Below are 14,718 nucleotides of genomic sequence, written 5' to 3' on the forward strand. Positions count from 1 at the left end.
TTACATGTTGGGTATCTGTGACATTTTTCTCATTCTGTACAGAGTTTTTGTGTTACATGTTGGGTGTCTGTGACATTTTTCTCATTCTGTACAGAGTTTTTGTGTTACATGTTGGGTATCTGTGACATTTTTCTCATTCTGTACAGAGTTTTTGTGTTACATGTTGGGTGTCTGTGACATTTTTCTCATTCTGTACAGAGTTTTTGTGTTACATGTTGGGTGTCTGTGACATTTTCTCATTCTGTACAGAGTTTTTGTGTTACATGTTGGGTGTCTGTGACATTTTTCTCATTCTGTACAGAGTTTTTGTGTTACATGTTGGGTGTCTGTGATATTTTTCTCATTCTGTACAGAGTTTTTGTGTTACATGTTGGGTGTCTGTGATATTTTTCTCATTCTGTACAGAGTTTTTGTGTTACATGTTGGGTGTCTGTGACATTTTTCTCATTCTGTACAGAGTTTTTGTGTTACATGTTGGGTATCTGTGACATTTTTCTCATTCTGTACAGAGTTTTTGTGTTACATGTTGGGTGTCTGTGACATTTTTCTCATTCTGTACAGAGTTTTTGTGTTACATGTTGGGTATCTGTGACATTTTTCTCATTCTGTACAGAGTTTTTGTGTTACATGTTGGGTGTCTGTGACATTTTTCTCATTCTGTACAGAGTTTTTGTGTTACATGTTGGGTGTCTGTGACATTTTTCTCATTCTGTACAGAGTTTTTGTGTTACATGTTGGGTGTCTGTGACATTTTTCTCATTCTGTACAGAGTTTTTGTGTTACATGTTGGGTGTCTGTGATATTTTTCTCATTCTGTACAGAGTTTTTGTGTTACATGTTGGGTATCTGTGACATTTTTCTCATTCTGTACAGAGTTTTTGTGTTACATGTTGGTTGTCTGTGACATTTTTCTCATTCTGTACAGAGTTTTTGTGTTACATGTTGGGTGTCTGTGACATTTTTCTCATTCTGTACAGAGTTTTTGTGTTACATGTTGGGTGTCTGTGACATTTTTCTCATTCTGTACAGAGTTTTTGTGTTACATGTTGGGTGTCTGTGACATTTTTCTCATTCTGTACAGAGTTTTTGTGTTACATGTTGGGTGTCTGTGACATTTTTGGTCTATATCTTTTTCCCACTTTGTATATATAAATAAGATGTAGTATCAATTCCAATGAGAAAACTCTCAATCAAAGTCACGTTGACATAAAGCTAACAAGTATAGGTTAAAGTACAGCCTTCACTACAGAGTCTTGACTCACACTGAACAGCAAGCTTTAAAGGGCATGGTAATGACTAGTGTAATACAATTCTAACAGGAAAACCAACGGTCTTATCTACATACGAAACAAGAACCACAAATGACTACTGAACAACAGGCTCCTGACTAAGGACAGGTGCATACAACTTTGCCAGCAAACAATTTTGCAGTTAAAGTCCATTCACCTCGTTCTGTGTCCTTTAATCTAACAAGAAAAGTCAACAAGATTTTGTGAATGATTGTACTTGATTTTGTAAAGAAATATGTGCCAGCAGGCTCATTCAACAAGGTATTTAAATTATCTTGGCCTTAGCTATTAAATAGTTCTGTGCTAAGGATTCATTCTTTCCTTACACAATTAAAACTGTAGAGTTTCGTGCTCACAAGAAGATGCCTGAGAAATCATGGTAAAATAAGGTGAGTGTTGAAACAAAGAGTTTTAAATTTCGTGGGCAGTACATAGACGGAGCATGCCTGCAAGCTTACAAGACACTGATGATGGTCTCTGAATTTGGAAATTTTGTAAGAAAAAAAATGTTTCAATGACAAATTCAGGAAGTACATAACACTGTGCACATTTATATGTCATATCACAAATATTTCAAACTTTGTTTTAGAGGAGTTATGGCTCAATGTAATCATTATCTTCCTTAAGTAGCATAGATTAATTATTAATTAAACTCTTCAAATATTAGTTTGATGTGATCCACAAAATCCATGAATGATTCTGACATAAGTATTTATATTTGGCAGTAATATTATATTTTTGATTTAATTGTTTTTATTTAAATCTTTAGACACAGCCACAACTGAGGCCATGAATTGGTTAGAAAGTCAGGGTATAACCATGATAACGACCTCAGAGGGAGGGATCATCACATCAGCCATTGATAGTGGACAATCTATTACATTAACAGGTAAGAACTTGTAACCATGGTAACGACCTCAGAGGGAGGGATCATCACATCAGCCATTGATAGTGGACAATCTATTACATTAACAGGTAAGAACTTGTAACCATGGTAACAACCTCAGAGGGAGGGATCATCACATCAGCCATTGATAGTGGACAATCTATTACATTAACAGGTAAGAACTTGTAACCATGGTAACGACCTCAGAGGGAGGGATCATCACATCCGCCATTGATAGTGGACAATCTATTACATTAACAGGTAAGAACTTGTAACCATGGTAACGACCTCAGAGGGAGGGATCATCACATCTGCCATTGATAGTGGACAATCTATTACATTAACAGGTAAGGACTTGTAACCATGGTAACGACCTCAGAGGGAGGGATCATCACATCTGCCATTGATAGTGGACAATCTATTACATTAACAGGTAAGAACTTGTAACCATGATAACGACCTCAAAGGGAGGGATCATCACATCCGCCATTGATAGTGGACAATCTATTACATTAACAGGTAAGGACTTGTAACCATGGTAACGACCTCAGAGGGAGGGATCATCACATCTGCCATTGATAGTGGACAATCTATAACATTAACAGGTAAGGACTTGTAACCATGGTAACGACCTCAGAGGGAGGGATCATCACATCCGCCATTGATAGTGGACAATCTATTACATTAACAGGTAAGGACTTGTAACCATGGTAACGACCTCAGAGGGAGGGATCATCACATCTGCCATTGATAGTGGACAATCTATAACATTAACAGGTAAGGACTTGTAACCATGATAACGACCTCAGAGGGAGGGATCATCACATCAGCCATTGATAGTGGACAATCTATTACATTAACAGGTAAGAACTTGTAACCATGGTAACGACCTCAGAGGGAGGGATCATCACATCTGCCATTGATAGTGGACAATCTAATACATTTACAGGTAAGAACTTGTTACCATGATAATGACCTCAGATGGAGGGATCATCACATCTGCCATTGATAGTGGACAATCTATTACATTAACAGGTAAGAACTTGTAACCATGATAACAACCTCAGAGGGAGGGATCATCACATCAGCCATTGATAGTGGACAATCTATTACATTAACAGGTAAGAACTATTTACCATAGTGATCATGGTATCACCATGGTAACGACCTCAGAGGGAGGGATAATTACATCTGCCATTGCAAGTGGACAATCTATTACATTTTAAAACAGGTAAGAACTTCTAAAGTTTGTGAGGGCCGAACAAACTGTCAAAGGACAGGTGTCAACACACAATAATTCAAACAACCAAAAGAAATTTATTGAGGTCTTCAAAAAGACTTCAACAATTGTCAACGGTAAATTGTCAACACACAAATATTCAAACAATCAACAAACATCTTTAGAGGTTAGCAAAAAGTCTTTAACAATAGTCAAAGGTCATTAGACATCTATTGAGGTCAGCAAAAAGTCTTTAACAATAGTCAAAGGTCAAATGTCAAGACCCAATTATTTAAATAAGCAAAAGACATCTATAGATATTAGCAAACTGCCTTCAACAATAGTCCAAGGTCAAATGTCAAGACCTAATTATTAAGATAACCTAAAGACATCTATAGATATTAGCAAACTGCCTTCAACAATAGTCCAAGGTCAAATGTCAAGACCTAATTATTAAGATAACCTAAAGACATCTATAGATATTAGCAAACTGCCTTCAACAATAGTCCAAGGTCAAATGTCAAGACCTAATTATTAAGATAACCTAAAGACATCTATAGATATTAGCAAACTGCCTTCAACAATAGTCCAAGGTCAAATGTCAAGACCTAATTATTAAGATAACCTAAAGACATCTATAGATATTAGCAAACTGCCTTCAACAATAGTCCAAGGTCAAATGTCAAGACCTATTTATTAAGATAACCTAAAGACATCTATAGATATTAGCAAACTGCCTTCAACAATAGTCGAAGGTCAAATAACTATTAGACATCTATTGAGGTCAGCAAAAATTCTTCAACCATAGTCAAATGTTTACACAATATATTCAGAAGTGTGTTTCAATATAGTAACTGTTTTATTTTCCAGAGGCAGGAAAAATTGCTCTCAACTTCATCAAACAGCAAGATGGAGAAGAAGGAGAAATTGTCGTTAAACCTGAAGTTGACCTTGGTCCTGAGGTCATAGAGGAAGAGGCTCACATAGGGGGTGATGTTGAAGATATTGTAACAGGGCTCCCAGAAGGAACGGAGTTGGTAACAACAGGAGGAGATATGGATGACCAGGTAAGGCTCACATAAGGGGTGATGTTGTAGATATTCTAATGGGGGTCCTAGGGGGGAAATTTAACGACACCAGAAGGGGCATGGACATCCAGTTACAGATCACAAGTGAATACTGTTGTAGATATTCTAATTGGGGTCCAAGTGTGCAAATTTAATGACAACAGGCGGGTTTTGAGCCACAAGGTAAGGGGCACTAAGGGGTAATATTGTAGATATTCTAACTGGGCTTCATGTGAGGAGGGAATGTTTGCTAAATATAATTGAAATCTGCTTTTTCTATTATTGGGGATTTATATTATTACTTTCTAAATATAAGCCTTTACAATAGTTAAATATTGAGTCCTCTAGATTAGGTGTTATTTGACCTTACCTTATTTTAAGTGATGTTCTTGTGATTTTTTATCTAATTTAAGCCAGTTAAGGTTTCATTTTATCACCATACTTTTCAATTTCATCAGGATAAAGTAATTTTGATCAGGAAATCTTTTCCAAATTTGATTTTTTTTTACAGAATGTTTTAACGATCGTCTCAAACCAGGATCTTGGAGGTGTAACGGAGGATGGTGAGATTGTTGCTATGGGTGATGATGTAGTTACCATGGAAAGTCAGGATTTAGTTGGAGATGTAACAGAACATTCTGATGGTATTGTCATGGTAACAGAAGTGGAGGGAGAGATCGTTACACCAACTGATGGAATGTTGACGATTACCGAGGTAACAGATGATGTCACCAACGTTACAATGGAAGGTGATGAAATAACAGAAACAGAATTACAGATCTCAGAAGAAAATAACATACACATCTCAGATGTTACGACAATTACAGAAACAAATAGTTTACAAATCTCAGATGTAACCATGGTAACAGACGGAGGAGGGGGCGATGCTTCAGGTTTGTTATTTAATAAACTGGACTCATTATTGTTCAGGGGATACACATTTTCAGGAATTTCATTGTTACAGGTTATTCACGAAATTTAATTTAAACGATTACCAAGTTTCCTTAGTATCATATGGCAAAACCAAGATATCAAATATCCACCAAAAATGCAAGCTTTCCTCAATCCATGAAAATTAGTACCGAAGAAAAATAAATGAATCCACAGTACAACTTAATATTATTAAACTAATCCACAACGTCAATTACCACAGAACACAAATATAAAATATTCTTATTTGAAACCATTTCAAATTCAAACACATTTAACCTCTAGAAATATTATTCAAATTATTATTTCTGTTTCTGAAATCAAATCACCATAACTTCATCCACCAATGATAAAGCCAAGAAAGAGGCATTAAGTACCAACACTCCATCAATCCATTATAACTAAATATACACATCAATAGAGTAACACCACTATTTCCTCATTGACAGATGAACCCCCAGCCAAAAGGTCGAGGACAGAAGTTGAAGATAAAGGGGATGGTGTAAGTTAAATAATGGTATATATGTTTATGTTGTCTGTAGTCATAGTAACTCATATTACTGAGATCTTCATTTCCAAATGATAAGCAGGGTTTGACATTAACCCTAGGCCACTAGCCCAAGGCTATTAGTGAAGTTTTCATCACGTAGTCAAACAGGCTAGTTAAAATTAGGGAGGGCTAGTAAAGTTTTCATCACGTAGTCCAACGGGCTAGTTAAAATTGGGAAGGGCTAGTAAAGTTTTCATCACGTAGTCCGACGGGCTAGTTAAAATTGGGGAGGACTAGTAAAGTTTTCATCACATAGTCCAACTGGCTAGTTTAAATTGGGGAGGGCTAGTAAAGTTTTCATCACGTAGTCCGACGGGCTAGTTAAAATTGGGGAGGACTAGTAAAGTTTTCATCACATAGTCCAACTGGCTAGTTTAAATTGGGGAGGGCTAGTAAAGTTTTCATCACGTAGTCCAACAGGCTAGTTAAAATTAGGGAGGGTTAGTAAAGTTTTCATCATGTAGTCAGACAGCCTAGTTAAAATTGGGGAGGGCTAGTAAAGTTTTCATCACGTAGTCCAACAGGCTAGTTAAAATTGAGGAGGGCTAGTAAAGTTTTCATCACATAGTCCGACAGGCTAGTTAAAATTGGGGAGGGCTAGTAAAGTTTTCATCACGTAGCCCGACAGGCTAGTTAAAATTGGGGAGGGCTAGTAAAGTTTTCATCACCTAGTCCGACAGGCTAGTTAAAATTGGGAAGGGCTAGTGAAGTTTTCATCACGTAGTCTGACGGGCTAGTTAAAATTGGGGAGGGCTAGTAAAGTTTTCATCATGTAGTCCGACGGGCTAGTTAAAATTTGGGAGGGCTAGTAAAGTTTTCATCACGTTGTCCAACGGGCTAGTTAAAATTGTGAAGGGCTAGTGAAGTTTTCATTACGTAGTCTGACGGGCTAGTTAAAATTGGGGAGGACTAGTAAAGTTTTCATCTCGTAGTCTGACAGGCTAGTTAAAATTGGGAAGGGCTAGTAAAGTTTTTATCACGTAGTCCGACGGGCTAGTTAAAATTGGGGAGGGCTAGTAAAGTTAATCACGTAGTCCGACGGGCTAGTTAAAATTGGGGAGAACTAGTAAAGTTTTCATCATGTAGTCCAACTGGCTAGTTTAAATTGGGGAGGGCTAGTAAAGTTTTCATCATGTAGTCCAACAGGCTAGTTAAAATTAGGGAGGGTTAGTAAAGTTTTCATCATGTAGTCAGACAGCCTAGTTAAAATTGGGGAGGGCTAGTAAAGTTTTCATCACGTAGTCCAACAGGCTAGTTAGAATTAGGGAGGGCTAGTAAAGTTTTCATCACGTAATCTGACGGGCTAGTTAAAATTGGGGAGGGCTAGTAAAGTTTTCATCATGTAGTCCGACAGGCTAGTTAAAGTTGAGGAGGGCTAGTAAAGTTTTCATCATGTAGCTATAGTCCGACAGGCTAGTTAAAATTGGGGAGGGCTAGTAAAGTTTTCATCACGTAGCCCGACAGGCTAGTTAAAATTGGGGAGGGCTAGTAAAGTTTTCATCATGTAGTCCAACAGGCTTGTTAAATTTGGGGAGGGCTAGTAAAGTTTTCAATACGTAGTCTGACAGGCTAGTTTAAATTGGGGAGGGCTAGTAAAGTTTTCATCACGTAGTCCGACGGGCTAGTTAAAATTGGGGAGGACTAGTAAAGTTTTCATCACATAGTCCAACTGGCTAGTTTAAATTGGGGAGGGCTAGTAAAGTTTTCATCACGTAGTCCAACAGGCTAGTTAAAATTAGGGAGGGTTAGTAAAGTTTTCATCATGTAGTCAGACAGCCTAGTTAAAATTGGGGAGGGCTAGTAAAGTTTTCATCACGTAGTCCAACAGGCTAGTTAAAATTGAGGAGGGCTAGTAAAGTTTTCATCACATAGTCCGACAGGCTAGTTAAAATTGGGGAGGGCTAGTAAAGTTTTCATCACGTAGCCCGACAGGCTAGTTAAAATTGGGGAGGGCTAGTAAAGTTTTCATCACCTAGTCCGACAGGCTAGTTAAAATTGGGAAGGGCTAGTGAAGTTTTCATCACGTAGTCTGACGGGCTAGTTAAAATTGGGGAGGGCTAGTAAAGTTTTCATCATGTAGTCCGACGGGCTAGTTAAAATTTGGGAGGGCTAGTAAAGTTTTCATCACGTTGTCCAACGGGCTAGTTAAAATTGTGAAGGGCTAGTGAAGTTTTCATTACGTAGTCTGACGGGCTAGTTAAAATTGGGGAGGACTAGTAAAGTTTTCATCTCGTAGTCTGACAGGCTAGTTAAAATTGGGAAGGGCTAGTAAAGTTTTTATCACGTAGTCCGACGGGCTAGTTAAAATTGGGGAGGGCTAGTAAAGTTAATCACGTAGTCCGACGGGCTAGTTAAAATTGGGGAGAACTAGTAAAGTTTTCATCATGTAGTCCAACTGGCTAGTTTAAATTGGGGAGGGCTAGTAAAGTTTTCATCATGTAGTCCAACAGGCTAGTTAAAATTAGGGAGGGTTAGTAAAGTTTTCATCATGTAGTCAGACAGCCTAGTTAAAATTGGGGAGGGCTAGTAAAGTTTTCATCACGTAGTCCAACAGGCTAGTTAGAATTAGGGAGGGCTAGTAAAGTTTTCATCACGTAGTCTGACGGGCTAGTTAAAATTGAGGAGGGCTAGTAAAGTTTTCATCATGTAGCTATAGTCCGACAGGCTAGTTAAAATTGGGGAGGGCTAGTAAAGTTTTCATCATGTAGTCCAACAGGCTTGTTAAATTTGGGGAGGGCTAGTAAAGTTTTCAATACGTAGTCTGACAGGCTAGTTAAAATTGGGGAGGGCTAGTAAAGTTTTCATCACGTAGTCCAACGGGCTAGTTAAAATTGGGGAGGGCTAGTAAAGTTTTCATCACGTAGTCCAACGGCCTAGTTTAAACTTTTGTTTGAAACTGGGAATTTCGAAAAATTGTAACTGTCAAGATATCCCTGTTGTGCTTTTTTAATTTGAGTAAAATAAAGCCAATGTTGTTGCTGCTTAACAGTCATGGGGTAATTATTATACAAGTGGATACTTATTATCACCTGATCTGATCTGATCTTCAAATGCTTATTTCATTAATTTTCCATGTTTTGACAAACGTTGCTTTAATTTTCCTTCATTAATCAATTATCCTCTTTTCTTTTTATGTCAGATTGTCAGAGCTGTTAATGAATATCTGATTACAGAAAAAGTAGCATTAAGAATTTTTCTGTAATCAGATATTTATTAACTGCTCTTACAATCTGACAGAGGTCATCAATTTTAAGTAACCTGATTGATCTATATGTAGTTAGAATAACTTACTTCAAGGTTATGTCTTGATCTACAAATTATTTTAGTTTATGCATATTTTTAATGAATTGTAAAAGCTGACATGCTTTACAAGCAAAAGATGATTTCTGCATGTATAATGGAATCCTGGTCTTATTTCAAATTAGATAAAACCAAGCTTGTGGGAAAAATATCAAGAAAATGTTGAAAAACACTCAGTTGAAGGGATTACATATTTACTTCTCAAATTACTTACTTCAGTGATTTTACAAAGTCTATATTTATTTTTGTGGAAATTTTTCAATTTTTCAAAGCCATCCTCACCTAAAGATGTGATTCTGAAATCAATTGTACAAGTAGTACCTCTGACTGTTTAATAACTTAAGTTGAACGAAGTCGTAAAGGATTCCTGCTAGTTTGATTTCAAAAGACGGAATATTAAATGTATTTTAGAAGGTGACAATGTTTTTTTTCACACTTGGAGAATGAACTTTTCTCCACTAAGATAAATCTATAGAATATGTAATGAAGATTGTTGTTTTAAGCTATTTTAGTCACATTTTTTATTTTTTCAGATAAAAGTTGAGGATAAGGACGATTTGAAGAAACAGTTAGAAGAAATGCAGAAACAAGCCGAGGCCTTTAAACAACAGTTAAAACAGAAGGAAGTAGAAGCAGAGACTTATAAAAAACGTTTAAGTGACATAGGTTTACAACCTGAGGACCAATCACAGGAAGATCAGGCAGCCAACGAATGACTAGATATTGTATAGAGGATTTAAATGGACCAATGATTGGGATGTTTGGCAGATCATGTGACATTAAGATCAGCAGATCACATGACAGACCAACTGATGTTTAAAACAGTAAGCCTCTGAAGTGTGAAGCCTTTAAGTGACACAGATGTGTAACCAAATGAAGCTGGATGTAAATTAAGTCAAATTATGTATTTAAATTTTGATTGACAGATATGTTTGATGCAAGAGTAAAAATATTGTCTCTAAGTATTAGATGGTTATGATTAGGTCACAGAAATATGTTTCTTATCTTTTGAGTAAAGACGGTTAGTTTTATATGAAAGAACTTAGAACGGATACATTGTAACCTTGGTGAAATTTTAGGAAAAAGCACAATTATACTTTTGAGATTATACTTTTTAACAATGGCTCTTCCTTTTATCCATAGTTCTACTATTTGCCCCGTATTCAATGATTAAGTTGATTGTGGCAGAAATTTTCATGGAAGCTTTCAATGGATTAAGCCCCATCAGATATCAAATATCAAAATAAAGTTATAACAATAAGAAGTGATAATTGTCAAGCTATGTTTAAAAAAAACTTTTTATTTAGTAAACGTTGGGAAAAAAGTTTAAAATACATCGTTCTGTAAAAAAAAAAATTTTAAGATACAGTGGATTCATTTATTTTTATTGGTACCAAATTGTGGGTTTTGGTTAAGTCTGCTTTTAATCCTATGGAAAATTTGCAATTCATTGAATTTTATAATATGTGGTTCCCTGTTAACCACAAAACCCACAAATAAATAATAATGAATCCACAGTAGGTGAAAAATTGTAGTTATGATCAGAAATTAACACAGGAGTTTGTGCATTTTAAAGATAGAAAATTTAATTGACAGCATGATTGATGTCAGTTTTAATTATTACTTAAGTTTAAACGGTGTATGATTTAGGATTAAGGCTGTAAAAGTAAATATAGGATTGAGGCTGTAAAAGTAGATATACATGATATATGATTGAGTGAATTAAATGAATTGTTTTGTATGTTATTTATTACTACCTACTGTGTTCATTACATGTTATATGTATGTTATTGATGATTTATAGCCCTACTGTAAAAGTTAAACTGTGTTACATTCAGCTTGTGTGTAGTATATATGTTATTGAAGATTTAAAGTCCAACTGTAAAAGTTCAGCTATATAACATTCACCTTGTGTGTGTAGTATATTGTGGGATTATTTATTTTCATGGGTACCAATATCCTTGGATTAAGGAAAACTTTGATGTTCGTGAATATTATGTTCCAGGTTTTGCCAAAGCCTGCATAAAAGCCTATAGAAAATTAGTTATTTGTTGAACATTTAATTTTGTGGTTTACATGTACCCAGGAAGTCCACTAAAATTGGTATCCAATGAAAAATAATGAATCCACAGTATATGTTATTGATGATTTAAACCCCTACTTGTTAAAGAGGGGCTATATTACATTTACCTTGTCCCCCTGGTTGTCCAACAATTATTTCCATCAGGTACCACTGAACAGTTCAACTACATATTTTCATCAGCAGCTTGACAGTAATGTGTGTATTCAGATCAACCTGTTTCTGTCTGCCAATACTTTGAAAATTTTGAGATAATTCCCCCTTGTAATCTAATCTGATCCAGATTTACCAATGCACTGTTACAAAATTTTCATTATTTGCTCCTTGGTATTTAGATCTCTTTGTTGTTTTTAGATTAAGATACCCAGTGGGTTTGATAACTTAAAAAAATTCGCTACTATTTTCTTTAAAAAAAGCTTTGACACAAATGAAATATTGTATGTCTCTCTGATCTGTTAGAAACCTTCTTGATTCCAATACTTTGATTTATAAGTGAATGTATGCTTTGCATGATAAAGCTGTATTTCTTCTAAGGCTTAGATCAGTAACCTTTTGCCCATTTACACCTCAGATACACTTTAAATGTAAAAAATAATGTTTGTGACTTCTTGATAACTTTTCTTGAATTTAAGACCAACAGTATACCTTTATCTTGGATACTTTTGGATGATATTTTTTCATCCCTCATAAGGTGTGACATTCAAGTAACAAAGAGATGCGCTCATTCTATTAAATCAATTGATTTTAAAAAGTGTAATGAACAGTAGTTTACAAACGTGCTTGCTTCAAGCAGTATACACATTCTTGTAATCTGACATAAAAAGTTAGAGGAGGGATTCAAACATTCCAGTGTCAAGGGTTGGAGTAATATTATTGAAGTAAACCATAAAATGTCTTGGATAAAAACTAATCTACAACTGATTGTATAGAATTGAGTATCAGACAAAAATACCTGGCTAAACAATTACATGACAACCCCTTTAATTACTGATGTGTACAAAGATGATGACATAAGATATAAACTTTGTAAGCTGATGTCTTACTATGCTCACTGTCATTGATGAACTTATGAACCAATACTTTATTTTTTTTAAATGAAAGAAATTTTGTATTTATTCCATTTTGTAAATAAATATTTTATCCATAAATAGTTTTCTCTGTATTTCTTTTATGAATGTTCATGCTTATCATTTGTTTCCAAGTTAGATTGACTAATACCCTAACCCTAACCCTGGACTAACTAGTTTACTGGTGTAGAGCCTGGAGAGAATTATATACCTTTGCCCCAGAAAACATTCAACCCAAGTCAATTAAAAGAGGAGCAAAAGATACCAGAGGGACATCAAAACTCATAGATCAAAATTAAACTGACAACACCATGACTAAAAATGGAAGGGACAAACAGACAAATAATAGTTCACAAGACACACCATAGAAAACTAAAAACTAAACAACCCAAACCCCATCAAAACCTGGTGGTGATCTCAGGTGCTCCTTGATGGTTTGCAAATCCTGCTCCACATGTCACATTTAAGGTAGTATAATGCATGTTTCCATGCAGTGTTAAAACTTTATGGAACCAACTAGTAAGAACTGAGAATGGGGATAACAACAAGATGATAATGTGTCTTTTCATTGAGTTAAGGCATTCCAATTGATATTTTATAGTGTGTCTATTTTATGATGTGATGTTAAACTACTGTTTCAGATAAGGGCAACTGTTAGTAGATATTCAAACCTTTAAACCGCTGCATTTGATTGCACCTGTTCTGTCAGGAATCTGATGTACAGTATTTGTCGTATGTTGATGTGGCTCATAAGTGTTTCTCGTTTTTGTAAAGATTATATTTTTCCCGTTTGAATATGGTTTTATTTGGGGTGGAGGGCTTTATAACTTGCTGTTCGGTGTGAGCCCTAGCTCCGTCTTTAAGACCGTACTTTGAACTATAATGTTTTACTTTTACAAACTGTGACTTGGATGTGTGAGTTGTCTCATTGGCACTCATATCCACTTATATCTATCATCTAACCAGAATTAGGATAACAACAAGGATTTTGAAATAAAAATAAGGACAATAACTAAGCATATCAAATCAGAATTTGGAAAACAATCAAGCTTATCAAGTTATATAATTTATTGAACGCTTGTATCTTGCATAGATGAAATGTTAAGTGGTGAACCAAAACTATAAGCCTTGTAGATTGTTTCAGTTATAATTATTCTTCTAATCAATGATTTCAACAATATAAAATCCAACCATAGGTCATAGAAAAAAGAACACAAAGGGGACATTCAAAACGCATTCAGCTAAACAAAATTCTGCTAACTTCGTTGCTGTAGAAGAGTGAGCAGTTCCTGCTCCACAAGTATGTAATACCTGCTACTCGTGAAAGTACACATGATAAGTATCATTCGATGATGTGGAGAATAAGCTTGGTTGTCTTACTTTTGTTCTTGAGACAGCTGATGTTTTTTGTCGGCACCTGGGTCTTTTAAAGAACAAAGGGGAGGAATTTTCAGACTTAAGGTATATGCTTCTGCAGGTAGACAAGAGTCTTGAAACGTCCAAATTCCTTTCTTGGCACTGTGGCTCACTTTACTGTTGCTAAGAGACAGGAGCTTCTTGATAAATCGACTGAAGCTCTCCAGCCGAGACTTCTCAGTTCTCTTAAAGGACAAGTTGTTTTATGTTTCCTAAGATCTGCTTCTGTTGTCAATGTGGATGTTAAGGTCACTAATGGAAACATATTTGTCAAGACTACTCAAATAAAAAGCCTTCTTCCTCTCATCAACACAAGGCTTCTTATTTACAGCCCATGAATATATCAGCTTTTCTCGTCCTAACCGTACAGGTGTGTATAAAGCTAAAGTTGTAAAGGATAAGAAACAGGGTGAGTGATTTGTAGTCCCCTCCGTTGAATCGTTCCCCGCTGGAAGAGGAAAACTATACTACTCCTCTTCCTCATCTTCCAGTGGGGGCAAGCTGTCCCACTCTCTAGATCAATGGTCTGATAACTTCCGACACGTGGATAATTTCATTTTTTTTTTTGTTTCCTGTTCAAATCAATCGTTCAGTGACAAATGATTCTCAAACCAATCAGTTGTTTTAAGACTAAGTGAACATTCTTATTCAGAAGGGTGTGTTGGAAGAGATAAATCTTCCTTTTCATCGGGTCTTATTCCCGGCTGTTCCTTATTAATAATCCTTGCCGATCTCTCCTGGAGGAACACACCGATTTTGCTATCCTTTTACTCATGAGGCGCCACGGGCAACTTCAGAGTAATGGCTTAATTATCTTCAACTTCGTACTTTATTTGGCCTTTTTATCATTTTTTTTATTCAAACGTCATTGATGAGTCTTTTGTAGAAGAAACGAGCGTCTGGCGCAAATTCAA

General features: G+C 35.9%; 1 protein-coding gene across 4 annotated transcripts in view; it reads left to right on the forward strand.

The window, feature by feature from the left end:
- The window catches only part of LOC134718436 (GA-binding protein subunit beta-1-like), a 42,807-nt gene extending 30,336 nt beyond the window's left edge, over window positions 1-12,471 (forward strand). For 3 of the 4 annotated variants that reach the window (XM_063580947.1, XM_063580948.1, XM_063580950.1), the window contains exons 10-14: window positions 2,059-2,178; window positions 4,265-4,461; window positions 4,973-5,354; window positions 5,841-5,893; window positions 9,775-12,471. In XM_063580947.1, coding sequence (XP_063437017.1) covers window positions 2,059-2,178; window positions 4,265-4,461; window positions 4,973-5,354; window positions 5,841-5,893; window positions 9,775-9,957 — 935 coding nt within the window. In that variant the 3' untranslated portion in view covers window positions 9,958-12,471. Of the gene's footprint in view, window positions 1-2,058; window positions 2,179-4,264; window positions 4,462-4,972; window positions 5,355-5,840; window positions 5,909-9,774 lie in introns of all 4 variants that reach the window. The other variant, XM_063580951.1, reaches the window with a different exon arrangement.
- Window positions 12,472-14,718: the final 2,247 nt, after the last annotated feature.

This window comes from Mytilus trossulus, chromosome 5 (genome assembly GCF_036588685.1).
Source record: "Mytilus trossulus isolate FHL-02 chromosome 5, PNRI_Mtr1.1.1.hap1, whole genome shotgun sequence".
NCBI lineage: Eukaryota > Metazoa > Mollusca > Bivalvia > Mytilida > Mytilidae > Mytilus > Mytilus trossulus.